The sequence below is a fragment of the Emys orbicularis genome, chromosome 6 (genome assembly GCF_028017835.1).
Source record: "Emys orbicularis isolate rEmyOrb1 chromosome 6, rEmyOrb1.hap1, whole genome shotgun sequence".
Taxonomy (NCBI): Eukaryota; Metazoa; Chordata; order Testudines; family Emydidae; genus Emys; species Emys orbicularis.
In genome coordinates, this window is record NC_088688.1 from 122,519,669 (window position 1) to 122,539,010 (window position 19,342).

The 19,342-nt window shown below is 42.5% G+C and overlaps 1 protein-coding gene across 1 annotated transcript in view; it reads right to left on the bottom strand.

Moving 5' to 3' along the window:
- GRIN3A (glutamate ionotropic receptor NMDA type subunit 3A) overlaps nucleotides 1-18,959 on the bottom strand; it is a 95,447-nt gene extending 76,488 nt beyond the window's left edge. The window contains exons 1-2 of the mRNA XM_065406674.1: nucleotides 18,697-18,959; nucleotides 18,174-18,597 (exon numbers count right to left, since the gene is read on the bottom strand). Of these exons, the coding sequence (XP_065262746.1) occupies nucleotides 18,174-18,597; nucleotides 18,697-18,959 (687 nt within the window). The remainder of the gene's footprint in view (nucleotides 1-18,173; nucleotides 18,598-18,696) is intronic.
- Between the last annotated feature and the right edge of the window lie 383 nt (nucleotides 18,960-19,342).

Below are 19,342 nucleotides of genomic sequence, written 5' to 3' on the forward strand. Positions count from 1 at the left end.
CCCCCCACTGCCATGTGCTGCTCCTGCCTTCTGCCTTGGAGCTGCTCCCAGACACTCCTGCTTGCTGTGCGGAGGGGAAGGGAGGAAGCGGGGGGCTAATGTCAGGGTGTCCCCCTCCCCCCTGCTCCTGCACCCCGCTTACCCCATCTTCCATAGAGCTGGGGGGTCACACGACAGGGCTCAGGATGGAGGGAGGTTGCTGGCAGCAGCTGCAGTCTCAGCAAGCTGATCTAATTAACAAGGCAGTGTACTTAAGAGTAGGGTCAGCGTATTTAAAGGGGAAATGCACATCTCTCCCTCTCTCCCACACGGTGTGTGTCTCTGTCTCTGTCTGCGATGCTGTCTCCCTTCCCTCCTGTTCGTGCTGCCTTGTACAATGAGAGAGTTAACCCTTGACGGCTCAGCCAATTGCTAGTTCATCATTTAGCAGTAAGGCATTCCCTGGGAAATATCCCACCCTCTGACTCCTCCACCTCAACCAAGCTTCACAATCATCATCACCGTGTACCAGTATTAAATTGTTTGTTTAAAACATATACTGTGCGTGTGTGTGTGTGTGTGTGTGTGTGTATCTATCTATCTATCTATCTATCTAATCTATCTATCTATATATATATATATATATAAAAATATAGTCTTTTGTCTGGTGAAAAACATTTCCCTGGAACCTAACCCCCTCATTTACATTAATTCTTATGGGGAAATTGGATTCGCTTAACATCATTTTGCTTAAAGTCGCATTTTTCAGGAACAGAATGACAAAGTGAGGAGTTACTGTATTCACTTTTAATTTTTAATCACCACTCACAAGTTTTTCTTACGTAGGCCCAAATTAATTCACTATAACAGAAACATGAGGGAACACAATATCAGCACATTTGAATGTTTGTAAGTTAGCTAATTTTTAGTAATGTTTGGAACTTGCTTTGGGATTCTGGAATGTCAGACACACAATCAGGGCATGACCCTGTAGTCAAAGGGAGATTTGCCTCTGTCAAGACAAGAGGATTGGAGCCCTGAGCATGTTACAAGAGCAGAGTTTCCAATAAGTACATATCAAAACCCAAGAGGCTGTGATCAGCAGCGTTGTAATGATGATGATCTAGGACTGTACACGTATAGAGGAGAGAGGAAGGATGGCCCAGTGCTTAGGGATTAACCTAACACTTGGGTGTTAGATTTGAATCCCTGCTCTGCCACAGGCTTCCTGTGGAAGTAGGTCACTTAGCCTCTCTGTGCCTCAGTTCTCCATCTGTAAAATGGGGATAATAGCACTGTCCGACCTCCCAGGATAACACGTTACAGAGTGTGAGGTGCTACATAAGCACCTCAGATAACGCCTTTCATTCTAAGAATGCACAACCCCTAGTTAACAAAGTGGGGTGAATATTATCTTCATTTTGCAGTTGGGAGAATCAGAGGCAAAGCAAGGTCAAGTGGCATGTCCCGGATCACACAACAAGTCTCTGGCAGAATGAGAAACCAAACCCAGCTCTCTTAATTCCCAGTTTCCTGTTCAAACCACTAGACACACTGGCTCATTGCATAAAATATTGCCTGAAATAAGCAGTGAGTATTTTATGGATTATTTTCAGACTAATGTAAAGGAACCGTTTGTATAGGAAAGCGTAGCAGTAATAGTCTTTCAATTGACATTTGTTTCAGCAGACGCTAGCGTTTTCAGTCATTTGAATGCAGTCTTCCTGACTGTAAAATATTCAGCAATGAGATTAAACAGGATTGTGTGGGGGTATAAATCAAAGTTTAGCCCAAGGCTTGTGGTAGACGCAACTAAAAGGCTACTTCTAATGCTGTTTATAATACGCAAGAGGAAAATGTGAATTTTTAAAACTTTTGTTGGGGCTAGGATCAGAACATTTCTGTCCCCACCTTAAAGGATGCTTTAAAAAGGAAAGCTATAGGACAAACGATCCACACCTACAAAAAGTCCTAGCTGGTGTAAATGGGTATCTCTACTTCCTTTAAGGGCCACGCATGCACCTTGTGCAGTCATTAATATCAAGCAAAGTGAGTGCAAGTGGGGTGTGAAACACGACCCAGGACGAATGGCAATGATTTATTCCCACTTTGCACTGGTATAAATGACCACATGAGGTGCACGGCCATGTAGAATCTGGGCCCCAATCCTTGAAGTCAATGCAGTAGTGCTGATTGACACCTGCTGAGGATCTAGCCCCAGGTATGTTTTACATGACACCTGTTTTTGACCAAAGGTAAACACATCATAATGCACTCCGGGAAGGCAATAGCCCACACGGCTAGGGCCATGTATCCTCCCCTCTTACATCGGTGATGATGTCTGACACGACCACTTGCAGGATGCTGGTGCTGGCCCAAGCCGTTAGCACTCTATTCCTGCAGCTGCCCCTGGAGGAAGTGAAAATGGCCTCAGACTTTTTCCTACCAGGACCGGTCTCCCCACCAAGACAGAACCAGGCTGAAATTTCTATAGTGAAAAATTGCCAGTGGTGGCCAGGGCAGCTTCCCCACAAAGACTGCTTTGTGGCATGGCTGCAGCTTACTCCCTCCTCAAATTCACCCCCTTAATGCCGTTCCCGCAGGTGGGAAGGGAGGACTCCCAGGTGAAGCTTTTCCTCCTCAAAAATAAGCTCTTGCTCAGATTAAAGAGTCTTTTAGCTTTCCCTTCCCAGGTAAAGTGAGGGGAGGGAAGAGGGACAAAGTGCAGGAGACTCATTCATATTTAGTCAAACAAATATATTGCTGTCTCAGAGGCCAATAGCGGTAAACAAAATTGCCTGTGGGTAAAAGTAGTTCTGTCTGTTGTGCATGTTGGCAAAAACCTTTGGTGTTGGGCACAATATCAAAATCTCATTAACTATTTTTGCCCGTGCACAGTATTTTACGGCTATCGCCCCCTGAGCCAGCAAAGAGCAGTAACCATGTAAATGATGGCTTCAAGATGAAAAATCGAGTTGATCTAGAAATACGGGCCTTTGCGCTGCATGTCCTTCCACGCAAAAATCTGCATTTACTATTGCATTAGGGCGCTCTGAAAAGGAACTACTATGCCAGTTTAAAAGAGAGAGTCTTTATTTGCCAGTAGTTAATGCCTTTAAAGATTTAATCTTAATTTTGTGGGTACGATGTTAAAGATAGGTGGCATGCTTTAATGAAGTGAGCGTGGGAATGAGTGGTAGGGATTCTTCAGTTCTAGTTCCACTGTTGACCCTGACTCACTGTGTGACCTTCGGTAAGTCCCTTAACTGCTCAGTGCCTCAGTTTACCTATATGTAAAACAATAATATGTACCTTCTTCACAGGGATGCTGTGATAATTAGTTAATGATTGCAAAGCTCTTTGTACATACGAAGCACTAAAAATTATTATGCCAGCAATACATGTCATTGCATTACTATTTATGCTGTGTTAAGAAAGCTGTATGAGATATTTGGTCTAGTTATAAAACCTTTCAGAGAATGGTGCTTCAAAGTCTGATTCGGCTAAACTCTGGCTACAATGAATTAAAATACTTTCAAACCACTGGGCCAAATGAATCAATGCAGGTACACCAGGGTTGAGTTTGGCCACTGACTTCCTTCCTTCCTTCAATCTAACCTAGTCTATTTCAGTCCAGTACAGATAGGTACTTACATCATGCTCATTAATATAGTTAGAATCTCTTTGGACCAGTTCCTTGGCATTGACTTTAATGGATCAACGATGATTTACACCAGGGGTAGGCAACCTATGGCACATGTGCCACAGGCGGCATGCGAGCTGATTTTCAGTGGCACTCCCATTGCCCGGGTCCTGGCCACCGGTCCGGGAGGCTCTGCATTTTAATTTAATTTTAAATGAAGCTTCTTAAACATTTTAAAAACCTTATTTACTTTACATACAACAATAGTTTAGTTATATATTATAGACTTATAGAAAGAGACCTTCTAAAAACGTTAAAATGTATGACTGGCACGCGAAACCTTAAATCAGAGTGATCTGGCCCTTGGTTTCCAAAAATATTCATTACAAGTTTAGCACCACTTACAGGCAATCAGCCAATACTTAATGGCTAGGCTTAGGCACAGTTAGTGCAAGTCAATATTATTTATGTAATTATCAATTGAAAAGTATAAAAATAGCAAATGTACACACAGAATTTGATTGGGAGAAGAGGGGGAGACACTTTGCATGTTGCTTTTCTTCTCAGATTACAAACTCTTCCAAGCAGGGGCACCATCGCTAACTCTGTACAGCACCTTGCCCAGCTGACCTAGGATCCTGACTGGGGTCTCTGAACACTACGGTAGTACATGAAATAATAGTAATAGCAATAATTTTAACCTATTTTTGGGAAACAGATCACGGTAGCCCTGCATCTTGTGTAGTCATTAATAGCAATGCAAGCGGGATGTGAAACATGATCCAGTATGGAAGGCAGCGATTTATTCCCACTTTGCACTCGTGTAAATGACCACATGAGATGCACGGCAAGGTAGAATCTGGGCCCCAACTCTTGAGGACAGTGGAGCAGTGCTAATTTACACCCGCTGATTTACACTCTCCTGATTTATGCAAATATATTCATTTTTGATAAATATTCACTAAGCACTTCTGACACATCATTGCCAGCTGCTGGATTGTTTACAAACAGGTTTTATTACCTGCTCAGTATTTATTGGTCTCTGTGTTTTGTGTGACTGGTCATGTAAGTCACGAGCTATCGGGTTTTTTTTTCTCCTTGACTGCATGACTTTTGTGTGTGTATGAGAATAACAAATAATGAAAACAAATTCTGGGATGCATTTTTTAATGGGTCTGTAACAAAATCTGTGAAAACATCAGGCCCCACAAACATTTTCATTACGAATCATGGCTGCTTAAGTTTTCACGAATGATGGATAACAACAATGACTCTGAGGATCATGGGGAACCCAGCTTAGGAACCTATATACACTTCAAAAGTTTTTTCTCTTACTTAATTGGCCTCTCAGAGTTGGTAAGACAACTCCCACATGTTCATGCTCTCTGTATGTTTATAGATATCTCCTCAATATAGGTTCCATTCTATGCATCCGAAGAAGTGGGCTGCAGCCCACGAAAGTTTATGCTCAAATAAATGTGTTAGTCTCTAAGGTGCCACAAGGACTCCTGTTCTTTTTGCGGATACAGACGAACACGGCTGCTACTCTGAAACCTGTATACGCAAAAATATCCTACAGTTTTTTAACTCTTTGGCTGGCTGTAAGTGGAGTGTAGAAGCACCTTCTGCTCCCTGACAACCTGAAAGAAAGGGACGACAGAGCGACAATATCCATGAATTTGACAGGAACCTATGAGCCAAGCTACCGTTCGCTGCTATTGGATAAATTACTGCTTCAGGAGTTGGAGAAACTGCAATACAGAAGACAAACAAAAATATATTTCCCAGGGGCATTTTCCCAATTTCACTTTGGATCCTCCACGTACTCATGCCTCCGTCCGCTGAATAAGACATTCTACATCAGTCTTCCAGGAAAGGAAGTTAGATCTGGCAGCGTCCCCAACTCCGCACCTCATCCTGGATGTTGAAAAAAGAATGAGTATGCAGCACTGGCTTGCAGCAACCAGTTCTAGATAGCATTTTACCAGCTGGCTTGGTGGGAGAATTTAAGTATTTTATAAAATGCTCTGCTTAAAGCACTTAAAACCATTACTACTAATAAACAGAATGGTTTGATCTACTGCCACCAACTGTGGGCAAAACTGGGGCATTTAGTCACCAGCTAGAGAAGGCAGTGGTACAAACTCATGCCAGGGTTGCCCCTGGTGCGGAGAGGACTTTAGCTTAAACGAACTTGATATAAACCAGGTGTAAATCAGTGGGAGAGTGCTGACCCCACAATGGTTTGCTTTGGTTGAAGGAAATCAATTACAAATGCACCCTTGGGTTAAGCCAATGCAAAAACGTGTGGAGACAAGACTCCGGTCCGCGCTCTAGCTGCTACTGCAGCCACAGGGTGCACAGTGTTGACTGTGCCCACACCTATTTCCATTATGAGAGAATAGCTGGTATAGTCAGGGATCTGCCACCCCTGCCCTACCTCCAGCTTGACTCATTCTCCACTCCATAGCAGCACAAAATGTTCTCCCACAGAACTAGGTATTGTAACAGGACCTGCCTGTAGGCTTTCAGCATTCTTTCCTGCCACCCTTGGCAGCAGAGCTGGATGGGTGCTGGTGGAGCTGACGAGAAGACAGGGAGTTGGACCAAGCGCCAGGGAATCATAGAAATATACAGGCTAGAAGGGACCTCAAGAAGTCATCTGGCCCAGCCCCCTCACTGAGGCAGAACCAAGTAAACCTAGATCACCCCTGACAGGTGTTTGTCCAACCTGTTCTTAAGAACCTCCAATGATGTGGATTCACAGTCTCTCTTGGAAGCACATTCATATTCCACCCTGTATGAACAGAATCCCTGTTTACATTAATTGGGGTCCTGCCTGGAGAACAAAGGTAGAATTATAGCTGCAGGAAGGATTTTTTCTCTCTGCTGCTTCTTCCGCCAGATAAAATATTTAGTAATAACTCCCTTCCTTGCAGTGGTTTTGTAAGGATAAATACATTAAAAATTGTGAAGCTCTTTGAGAACTTCTGAGGAAAAGCACTAGATAAGAAATAGGTAGTAGCAGTAGTAATAAATAATGCAAATTATTATTGGAGTAGTATGCAAAGGACCCAGTCAGGATCAGGACAACGTTGTGCTAGGTGGTGGACACACAGATACAAAGACATGGTCGTACATTTTCAAACATGATGAGTGAATTTAGGCCTGTGGTTACTGGGAGCTTAACTTGAGACGCCCTAAAAGGGCCTGATTTTCAGAAACTGCTGAGCATCTGCTCTCTGAAAATCAGGGCTTTTCAGGAGTCTCAAGTTGGGCCCCCCAAAATGAGGCACCCAAAACTCCTAGTCACTTATGCAAATGTAGGTGATGATCCCTGCCTCAACAGATTAATCTTCTGTTTCTGCAGCAGATTTTCAAAAATGAAATGGATGCCTTTAAATTGATGATCTTCCTGTCTTCTGTACTTATATGGTCCCAGTACCATAGTCTCTGAGCACCTCATAACAATGTATTTTTTCCTCTTGGCACCCCTGGGAAGTAGGGCAGCATTATCTGCATTTTACACCCGAGGAACTGAGGCACAGAGAGATTAAGATCCTTGACCAAGGTCATAGAGGAAGTATGTGGCAGAGCAAGGAGTTGACTGCAGGTGTGCCAACAGCTAGGCTGGCACACTAATCGCTGGACTACCCTTTGTTTCCATTGTTGGCCCACTCATTTCTCAATTCTTTTAGATCTATATTATTTGTTTGTACAAAGTTTCTGCTTCAAGTCCTCAGAAGTATCCATTACCACCTTGCATTTTCATTTCTACTCCCCCTAGCATCCTTAATCAAGTTCCCAGTTATCTAAATGGTCATTAAATATATAATCTGGGATTATAAATGATATTGGTGCAATCTGCAAAAAGATATTTATTACAATTCCAATTACCCTGGATTTAATTAAGTGAATACAAGGATTAGACTCAAGACGTATGGGATGGACAAAGGGTTAGTGTTTATTTTGTTTAAAGAGTAATTGTATTAAAATTCTTGTAGCTTTAAAGTAGAGAAGATGGTAGATGACAAAATTCAAACCTAAGGTTGAATAATATATTAAACCATTGCTATTATTATTTATTTGTATTGAAGTAATACCTCCAGGTCACACTGTGCTAACAACTGTAAGCACATGAAAAGAGGGTCTCTGCCCAGAAGGATTTACAGTTTCAGCATATATTCATTTATTCTGGTAAATACATCAAAAATCAAACAGCAAATATTCATTTCAATGTTTAAATGAATTCACTTCAGCCGTGCTTGTACCTGATTGTTTGCTTTCCATAAACATTTGGGCAATCAAGTTTTACAAGGATAGATGTTCACAGAAAGTGAACTTCAAAGTAGAGTGTGCACGTATTCACAAAACCACATTTTAGATGCCTGTATTCCCAAAGTCCTTGCGCTCATCCAATCAGAGAACAGAAACTATATCAGGTGACTTATCTGACTAACCAAATAACCAACACATCTTAAATAGGGCCCAATCTAAAACCCAGGGAAGTAAATGGAAAGACTCCTGTTGTCTTCAATGGGCTATGGATTAGGGCTGTTGTCTATTCTTGCAGAGAACTGTTTGTGATCATTCCATAAAGTTAAATAGTTCAGATATTTTGCAAGCAGAAAAAATGGCTACAATTACTAGGTAAATTATTCATTGTGAATTCTTTGCTTCCTCTTCTTTTCACATGTGCTGCTGGAAATGATCACAAGAGTAATATGATTTGGGCAACTCTGTCCAATTCTTGAACAATCCACATATCTATTTCATGATAAGCACCCACTTTGCATTAGTTGCACCATGGATATCAATTTGCAGTTTGGGCTTGTGGTAAGAAATATTGCACAAGTTCTAAATATCCAAAGATGGCACCTCACTTGCAAATAACTACACATCCGTTATATATGCATTGTTGATACGTTGGAGGGAGACATGACATTCTGTCTCATTGGTACTAAAATTTGGCTTATTTTAGTGCCTAAGTGCTTTTTTGAAAATCTGACCTCAATTGTGGGTGCTGAGGACTTTGAAAATCAGATCTTGTTAATTATTATTATTATTATATAAATATTACAGTAGTTCCTAGAGGCCTTTATGAGGACTGTGATCCATTGTACCAGACACTGTATAAACACAAAGATAAAGACCATCCCTACCTTGGAGACTTTACAGTCTAAACTGTGACAAGATGGAATGAGTGAGTGTAACAAACAAAAGAAGGGAAGAGAAGAATAACAAAATAAAATCACACGGATACAAAGGGTCATGATTGTACAACTTCTTGGCTCCTGATGATCCCCAAGCTTATTTTTTAATGCCATATAAATATGTATTTAGGGAGTGAATCCTTTCCCATTAGCAGTTCATAACTGAACGATTTAATATTTGCACGATGAAAGATAACACGGAATAAAATGCAGCATAGCGAGAATGTAATAAATATTGTGTGAAGGATTACATTCACTAAAGAGATCTTATGGGTATAATTGGATGAAAGCACAACACTAATTACTTTAGCAGGCATGTAAGTACCCAATACCAAGCAAATAATTCATACTGATAAAAAGTGGTCCCAGAGATGATTGAATAAATGACAGTTTTGGCTTCTCTATGGTTGCTGTCACTGCAAGGTCTTTAATCAGAGGGTGCCAGAGAGCATTGTAAAGTGTGACAGGCTATTTGTGGGACTAGTGTATAGCTACATTTCATATCAGAGCACTTAATGAACTGATTATTTAAAAGGAGTTTTTTCTCCCGTAAATCTCTGAGGAACAAACAAAAATGCTGCATTTTGATTTTTGATTCACTTTGAAAAACTGTAAATGGCTTAAGTTTCAAGAACTAAGGAGACTGCTGAAATTATCTTATTTAAGTACTGACCTTTTCTCTGCTAATAGATTTGAAAACCAACTGTGGCTATGTGGCATGTATTACTCAGCCAATTTTGCCTTGGCCTTGCATCCGTTATTCAGATAAAACATGTGAACTGACATACCGTACCAGACCACGGGCCTGCCTAGCTCAGTATCCCTCAAGGACGACTAGCACTAGAATCTTTAAAGAAAGAAAGTGCTCGAAAGCTGCAGTAGGCAATTTCATTATATCAGTGGGAGTTTTGCATGAGCAAGGACTGCATGTTCCTCCATATGGTTGGAAAATAACCCAGAACCGCAACAGATCATTTATCTGCACAGGAGACTGCATAATTAGTTTCACAAAATAGAGAGAAACAAATCTTGGGACCATAGTCTCACCATCATTTATGGCACCAGGGTCCCACTGACATTAGCGGGAATTCCACACGTGGGCTGAGGGCAAGATAACATCCTTAATCATCACTGATGGATGATGCATTTCATGTGTGAGCTGTCAAATGGCTGGGAAAATAGAGCGTAGGTTAAAAACTTTCCCCGAGCAAAGCAAATTCTCCCCCCTCTCCCCCCACAAACTCCAGGGAATAACAATAAATTGCTGGGTATACTTGCTACCATTGTGCAATGTCACACTCAGTTTTAAGATTCTGGCATTAAAAATACATGTGGATTTGTCTAATATTAATTAATTATTTCTACTGCCCTTAAGACAGTTAATGGTGTCTATTAGTTCACTTGTAAGATGTTAGTTTTAATGTCATCCTCATCATTGTAAGCCATTTAAAATGAGGACATCGAAACAAAAAGGTTTGTTTCACTTTATTTCCCTTCCAATATTGTAGTAAAAATTAACTTCCCAGTATTAATGGAAAAGAAAAGATAAATTATACCTAAGATAACTGCAATATCATTTCTAAAGAGGGTGACACTTAGTTGACAGCAACACGTCAAGGTTTATATTTATCTTTCCTATGTAACTAAGCTTATGTACTCAATACAGTAAAGAGCCTGATTAGCATATGGTTTCCTATGGTGAGGTTTTCAACTCATAAATATTAGTAAAGTTCACAAGCTCAGAAGAAATGATAAATAGTTTATGCTTTCATGTAAAATCCCCACTGGAAAATCAGCAAACTTTGAACTGAGTCAAAATAATACTGATTTTTGCAAATCAGATGAAAAATCTGTTTGAGTAAATAGGCCGTTAAAATGAGGGGATGCAACTGTTTTAAACAGCATGACTGAAAGAGTCTGCATGCAAAAGATAGCTGCTCCCTCTGGCTATTAGTTGCTGCATCCTATAGCGTTATCTTCTTATTATAAATGAGATTCCACTTTTAAATAAAAACACTTGTTTACTCTTGAAAATCTATCTTGTTTTTGAGTCCATATTAAGATACAAAGCCAGGGGCAATGATGTCTCTCTCTTCCTTAAATGAGTCAAGAGCTGGCCTTTAGGGAAATGTGCTTGTGCAGCAGATTCATACCCTGTATAATGCATCCTAAATATTTTTCAAGTTGTACAAGCAGCTTTGGAAACTATCATCACAGATGAAAACTGGTAAGAAACAGCAATAAAAATACATAGGTGAGAAAAGGGAAGTAATGCCCACTTCTGAATGTCCTGACATTTGATTGATCCCACATCATAATGATCAGACGCTCACAGTAATTTCCCTGTTTACTACTCACTAGCAGTGGCTGATGGTGCACCTGTGCATTCCCCCCCAACTCCCCATCTGCTGACTGCAGCCATTCAGATTCAGGTGACTGGAACCTTTTAGATAAAAGTTAATTAGCCAGCATGCTGCAGATCAAATCTTTCCAGCGCAATGCCAAATGGAAACCTTCCAGGTGGCTGCTGGAAGTGTTCTTTACTTACCATCCCCCTCAACGTTTCAAAGCTGGTAATTCATTTCAAGTGAGAGTCAATGAAGCAAATACAGGGGAACAAATCAAAAAGTTCAGCATCATCTTTCAACCTGTTGGAACATGCACTTTCACATTTTGCACAGGCGTGTATTTACCAATATACTGTGCACCTATATAATTAGATGAATAGGATCCAAGGCCAATGTGGTCATTTAGTCTGATCTCCTGTATAATACAGGCCATAGAAATTCCCCCAAATAATTCTAGAGCAGATCTTTTAGAAAAACAACATCCAATCTTGATTTAAAAATGGTCAGTGATGGAGAATCCACCATGACCTTGCTAAATTGTTCCAATGGTTAATTATACTCACTGTTACAATTTTGTTTTATTTCCAGTCTGAATTTGTCTAGCTTCAACTTTCAGCCATTGGAGCATGCTGTACCTTTCTCTGCTAGATTGAAGAACCCATTATCAAAAATGTGTTGCCTATGTAGCTACTTAAACGGGGATCAAGTCACCACTTAACCTTCTCTTTGGTAAACTAAATAGATAGACTCAAGGAGCAAAGTCACTATAAGGCATATTTTCTAATCTGTTAATCATCTTCGTGGCTCTTCTTTGAAAGCACTCAAGTTTATCAACATCCTTCTTGAATTGTATACACCAGAACTGGACACGGTATTCTAGCAGCAGTCAAGTCAGTGCCAAATTATGAGGTAAAACAACAAGAGTCTCCTGTTCATGCATCCAAGGATCACATTAGTCCTTTTGGCTAAAGTGTCATACTGGGAGCTCTTGTTCAGCTGACTGTCACCATGAACCCCAAATCTTTTTCAGTCACTGCTCCCCAGAATAGAGTCCCTCACTGTGTGAGTATGGCCTACGTTCTTTGTTCCTAGATGTAGACATTTACATGTAGCCACGTTAAAATGCATATTGTTTGTTTACCAAGAGATCCAGATCAATCTGTATCAGCGATCTGTCCTCTTCATTATTTACCACTCCCCCAATTTTTGTGTCATCTGCAAACTTTATCAGTGATAATTTTGTGGGTTTTTTTTCCAGGTCATTGATAAAAATGTTAAATAGCATAGGGACAAGAACTGATCCCTGTGGGACCCCACCTGCTTGATGATTGTTCCCTGTTTACAGTTACGTTTTGAGACCTATCAATTAGCCAGCTTTTTATCCACTTAATATGTGCCATGTTAATTTTATGTATGCAGTGTTTTTGTGGCCATGTTGGTCCCAGAATATTAGAGAGACAAGGTGGATGAGGTAATATCTTTTATTGGACCAACTTCTGTTGGTGTGAGAGAGAAACTTTTGAGGTTACACAAAAAGCTCTGTGGAAACTTGAAAGCTTGTCTCTCTCACCAACAAAAGTTAGTCCAAGAAAACATGTTAATTTTATATCATTGTAGTTTTTGAATCACGATGTTGAGCGTAAAGTCAAATGCCTTACAGAAATCTACCTGTATTACATCAATACTATTATCTTTGTCAATCAACCTTGTAGTCTCATAAAAAAAATGGATATCAAGTTAGGTACAGGTTCTATTTTCCATAAACCCATGTTGTTGGACATTAATTATATCATCCTCCTTTAATTCTTTATTAATCAAGTCCTATATCCACCTGTCATAGGGGAGCTGGTCTCTGTGGATGGGCTGAGCCCAGCTCCCCTGGCCTGGAGCAGGGGAGCCCAATCCAGCCAATTAAAAGAGGGCTCAGATACACCTGGGCCTATAAAGGGCTGCTCGTAGGCAACTGGGAGGAGAGGACTGAGGCAAGTGGAGCCCTGGGAGGAAGGACTGAGACCGGCTTAGCCCTGGTCAGCAACTGGAGTAGGGCTAACTACTGTGGTGGGTCCCTGGACCAAGTGCTGCAACTCCAAGAGGGGAGCAGAGCTGGAGGAGGCAAGGAAGCTGCCAGGAGCTGGAAAGCCAGAGATCCCCGGGAGCAGTGGCCCTGAAGCCTGGGGGTCAGGTATTGACTTAAGGCTGCATTTTGTTTGCTTGTTAAACTTTGCTATAAACGAATAAACCACCTTGACTGGGACTGGGCATAGCAGTGCATGCTTGGAGGTGGGGTGCAGTGGCAGTCCCCTGGTGACACCCACCCATTATTTTGCCCAGGATTGATGTCAGGTTGACAGGCCTATAATTACCCGAGTCATCCTGTTTACCCTTTTAAAATATTGGCACAACATTAACTTTCTTCTAGTTTTCTGGAACTTCCCCAATGTTCCAAGACTTATTGAAAATCAAAATTAACAGTCCAGCGAGCTCATCAGCCAGCTCTTTTAAAACTCTTGGATGCAAATTATCTGGACCTGTTGGTTTAACATGTCTGACTTTAGTAGTTGCCATTTAACATTGTTCCACGATACTAGTGGAATGGAAAGCATATTCTCATCATCGTATGATATGACTACATTATCTGTTTTTATTCCCCAAATTCAAAACAGAAATATTTACTGAACGTCTGCCTTTTCTGCATTATTATTGATAATTCTATCTTTTCCATTCAACAATTAGTAATATGCTATCCACATATACCTACAGAGAGAGGCAGACATGAGCATGAATTGGCCCTTTTGGACAACTAATCTGTATATATTCAATGACAAAAGCCCCTTACATTTAGAGATGGGCATGTTTTTTTCAGCGACTAGTTTGACAAAAGAATGAATTTTTTTTTGGTTGAATTAAACTATATGTGAATTTGGGTCCAATTGAGTGAATCATTTCAGCGAAATAAAATACGGGAGGAAAAATTTCAGAAAAGTCAGTTTGTTTTGACATTTTTGAAATGAAACATTTTGACTTTTCATTTTGAAATGTTTATTTAGAAATTTAGCTACAGTGCTTGTTGATTCTGAAAAAGGATTCTCTTCAGTCTGGATGAACTGAAGTCATAGACCCCACACAGGAAATAATGCAATATTTTCCATCCATCATCCAATTCTTCTACTAGTACAAAGCCTATTGACACAGGGAATATGGTGAGTCAAACCACCCCATGTCACAAACAATGCCAAATAAATGATTTAAATAGGCTCTTGAATCTGCTAATCTGTAGGTCACACTGTGGGGAGGAGGATTTCCAGTTAGATGAGGTGTGTAATAATATATACAATTACACTTGGAGTCAATGCATTAAGCAAGGAAACCAAAGAGCTAAAACTATAGAAGGAACAAATATTACTTCCCAAACTGATGCCAATATTGGTTTCCCAGTCTCTAAACAAGGGCTGTCCAATCACCCACTGAAAAAACACTATACAAACAAGGACACCTTTCCATTGGGTGTCCCTTCCTTTATGGACTCAAAGGTTATAGACAGATGGACTGCAGTTGTAAATACAGTGGACTGTGGAAATTCTACCAGTCCTATAGCTGGTACTGCACACATCCCTATGCAAAATGTGCACATTGTAAAAACAATAATCAAACTGTTTCTGGGGAACACATACGTAATGTTGAAGGAAAGTGATAGGGATCTAACCCTGAGCTTATGAGGAGGCTTTGGTTCTGAAACAGTAAACACAGGACAGCAAATACACATATTACTACTTTTAATGGTAGACAATTGCACAACCAAAAGCTTCCACCTAACACTGGAAAGATACAAAACAACATTTGTATGACCAAAAGGCCTGTTGTGCCTTCAAAGTTCGCATTCAGACGGATTAAAAATTCTCAGGTTGCTGTCCAGACAGGGCCTAATTCTTGGTTACTTTGGCCTTCACCACTACTCTGGAAGATTAAAGAGACCTTAGCTTAAATGAGAATCAGGCCCCATAATCCTAACAGTGTACATGTAGGAAGTATTCCTGAACCAGAATAACTCAGCAGGAGTTGGAAGAAAGCAAGAATCAACTGAACACCCCTTTGCATGGGAAGCTGCAGGTTAATCAAAAGCCACCCTTTAAAGAGGCTCCTTCATCTCTCTCAGGGTCTACAACAGGCATGTTTCATAACATTTTAATACTAAACTGTGTGGGATGGGAGAAAATGAACATTAAAGCAAATGAAATAGTGTAAGCTTTGTATGGTATCGAGAGATCCTTTATAAACGTAAGTATTTGGATTCAGACAAATTTAGGATGATGATGTAGTTTTAAAACTATCAAATATTGTAACTAGGCATTACTACTTTGCCAAAAATGACTTCTGTTTTGGAAACATCTCCTTAATTATTATATTTGACAGAAGACTGCCTTCTCCCTATGCCCACTTCCCAAAATGCCTGCCTACGCACAAGTGCTCAGACTTACTTGGGACTAGTGGGTCAATATCACTTCTGGAGGTACCCCATCCCCAATAAGGTCATGCCATTTGGCACTCAGTATCCTTTGACACTACAAAGCCTTTTCTAATAGTAAGCTTGATTTTACAATTGATCTGCAAATTAAATGTCAACATTCCATTTGCTGCTGCAGCATCTGCTGTATGCCCAAATTTGCCATTGTAGCAGGGATTCACCATTTAATCTAAAAATGTATCTTTTATTTTCCTTTTTGATGCCCCAAAGCCACAATCAGCTGGTTCCCACTGCCCAGTGGTGCCCCAAAATATCTCATGCCTTGATATCAGATACTAGAGAAACCTGCTGGAGCACAGAACCAGGGTATATGTGAATAACCAGAAAGGCATAACGTCTCCTTTTCCCCTCCTGCTATATCCATCTCTGAGAGTGCCATCTCCACACTGAACTCACTGTGAAGATCTTTAGCTGTTTATTGTTTTACTGCATTGCATGGTTTTGTGAGGTTTCTTTTTAATAATAAATCTCGGTAAAACTGAACAGCTGATGCTTCATTTGTAGTTCACCCTTAAAACAAACTTTTTCAGTATGAAAATTCAGAGAAGATGGCTACAAAAATACTCAACCTCCTCACACATACTTCCAACAACACTGCCTATATCCATACTCTCCCCATACCACTGACTCAGTTTTGTAGAGTGATTTCGTTTTCGACCATATGCTTATGAGTCATCTCCCTGGGAAAGTTGGTGAATGGCAATCAGAAATCTTGGGATTGGAAGGTAAACTATTTTGTCTGTGTATGTAAACATTCCATGTAATATTGCACAGAAGAATGCTAAGCAAGACTCAGTTTCTTGGTGTCTTTGGTCAAGAACTTCTGCCTCCTAATTAATGGCCTGTCAAAACTTCAGTGCGATTTGCATTGATATTAAAATGAAGGAAATCCTGATCTGTTTTGCCCAACGATCGCTTTAAATTGCTACATTTTGCTGATAATATTATGATTACTATTTAGGGAGAACTTCATGAAGTAAACAGTGTTCCTTGGTAATAACTATGTTTAGATTTATTGTCAGTATACATTAGTCATTAGATATTGCATAGAGAATAGAAAGCTGGACAAGAATGGCATGTTTTACTCTATATAGCATTTTGTGTGGTGGGGGATAATTCTAAGTTTTCAATCTAAATGACTTCTTCTGATGCAATGAATAGGGTACCATGTTCTGTTGTGATATTAGCTCCAGGAATGTAGAATTTAACAAAAGGTCAGATTTTTTTAAAGGTATTTAGGCATTCAAATATGCAGCTAGAGGCACATGATGAGATTTCTGAAAGCACTGAGGTGCCTAATTCCTGTTGGGTGAATTCCACGGCATCACAGAGTGCTCTGGGCATGGGCATACTATACATGGTCTCTACCTTTATCATTCTAATGCCAATATTTGTGATTAACCCGTTCAATTTTGGAACTGCTTCTCCCTTTTCACTCTGATATATTTGACTTTTTAACCCCTTACTCTCCTATATTGGCTCTTGATGGGATAAGATCCCTTGAAGGGCACCACAGTCCACTTTCCTTTCAGTTAAAGTCTGCTTCCCTACACTTTGGTTGGTAAATGGGCCTCCAACAACAATACAAAGGTCTGCCTTGAAGTGGAAAATAAGGTGTTTTAGAACTTGTGTTCTGCATTTGTCAGTACATTTCATGGCTACCAACCCACTCTAGATACATTAGGAATCCAAATAGCGAAGCCAGGCAGCCTGAGATAGATACCTAACAAAGCTGAGGGCCTCTACTGCATATTTTATATTGGTAACTTTTTTTGTGTGTGTGACGGAACAGAACAGTAGGAAATGTTCTTCAGGAACAAATTGAACAGAAAGAGCATTCTGCCTGCCTGCCTGAAGGAAGTCTAGAGTGCTACAAAAATGTTAGGCAACCTTAATTTAGGGGTGGCTGCTGCTTCACCTACAATATGTGTGTGTGTCTGTGTGTGTGTGTGTGAGAGAGAGAGAGAGAGAGACTACTGATGCATGTTTTGAAATTGCCAACTCTGTATAGTCCCTTTATGGCAAAAAAAGCTACGCCTCAAACGAGCACACTGCTGGGAGTTGTTATTTTAGAAAGCGAGCTCTCCTGTTTCCTGGAGCCGCTTATTGTACATGGTCTGACCCGCACTAAGGTATTTATAGAGCAGGTTGCAGCAGCAGTTTGGCCCGCGTCCCCCTCTCTAGCTTGAGCCATCGCTTTAGGTGCGTCGTTGTCCATGGTGCTGAATTGACGAGCCATTGCGCCAGCTCACGCCAGACCCCTGTCCTGATCCGCACTGCCGGGGGGCGCCTCCCCACTGGGACACGCCCACGCCCCGCGGCTCTTTGGGACACCCCGGGGAGTTGAGGCGTTAGATAGTTATAGTTTGTATGGGGCAGGGCGATCTGCCCTATAGCCCTGCTCGATTCACAACACCCCTCACTGCCCCTTGCCCCACCCCAATACACCGCCCCTCTCTTTCCCTTACCTGGCTCTCCCTCGGGAACTCCCGGAGCACGATGCTGATTACCGGGATGCGCAGGGCCGAGGAGATGAATTCCAGCTCCAGCATCTCCCCTGTGCTCTGCGGGAAGGCGAGGATGGCGGAGACCCCCTGCACCACCACGGTGTGGCAGAGGCTCTGCAGGAAGGAGAGCGGGTCGCTGCTCCAGGAGGAGCTGGGGGAAGAGAAAGGCAAGAGCGGTAGATCGCCCAGCCCGGCCTCGATGGCCATCACCACCTCCAGGGACAGGTTGTAGGGCAGCAGCCCGCTCAGGCGGTTGAGATTCTCCACCCCCAAGAGCAGCGCGTCCCTGGGCAGCAGCAGCAGCTCCTGGTCTCCGCTCTCGTTGCCAATCAGGTTCCCGGTGCCCAGCTGCGCCCTGTTCCCGAGGCTGGTCCCGATCCACTGCCTCTGAATCCCGGCGCCCTTCCAGCCGGTAGTCCTGGGAGTTTGGGCTGCTTTGTGCGCACTTTGTGCCCCTTTGCTCCCGCGTCTCCCTTCCTCCTGCGCTCCCGGAGCGGGATCCGGCAGTCCTCCAAGCTGGGCGGCATTGTGCGCCCCCCAGCTCCAGCCGCGGTTGGTCCGGGAGGGAGCCGCCCAGGGCTGCAGGTGAGCCGCCCCGATCCTCACGGTGTGCCCGATCCGCTTGAGGATCTGGCAGGGCTGCGGGTGGGAGGAGGAGCCGGGCACCCGGGCTAGCACCAGGGCGCAGGGCGGCAGCAGCAGCAGACAGACCCTGCTCAGGAACCACCACAAACCCAGTCTCCACATCACTGACAGCCAGCGGCCGGGGAGCCAGGAGAAGCGACCGGCCCCCTTCCTCCTCCCAGCTCAGCCTCCTCCTCCTCCGATCCCTGGCGCGCCTCTCACCGTCGAGCCGCCAAAGCCTGGAGCAGCTTCCCAGCCATGGGAGTGGTGGCCAGCTCCAGTCACTCCAGGCGCCTTGGGGCTCCAGCGCCAGCCATTAGCCCCAGCGGGTGGCAGCCAGGGGGACCCTCCTTCCCCAGCGCGTCGGGGAGCAGCATTGATCGCTTACCCCCACCCCAAAACACCCCCCCCCGCCCCCCGAGGCTTCCAGGGCAGGCGGCTGGCCGGAGAGCCCCGTCCGCTCGGCAAAGAGTCAGTGCAGTGAAGGCAGCCCCGCCAGGCGCCCT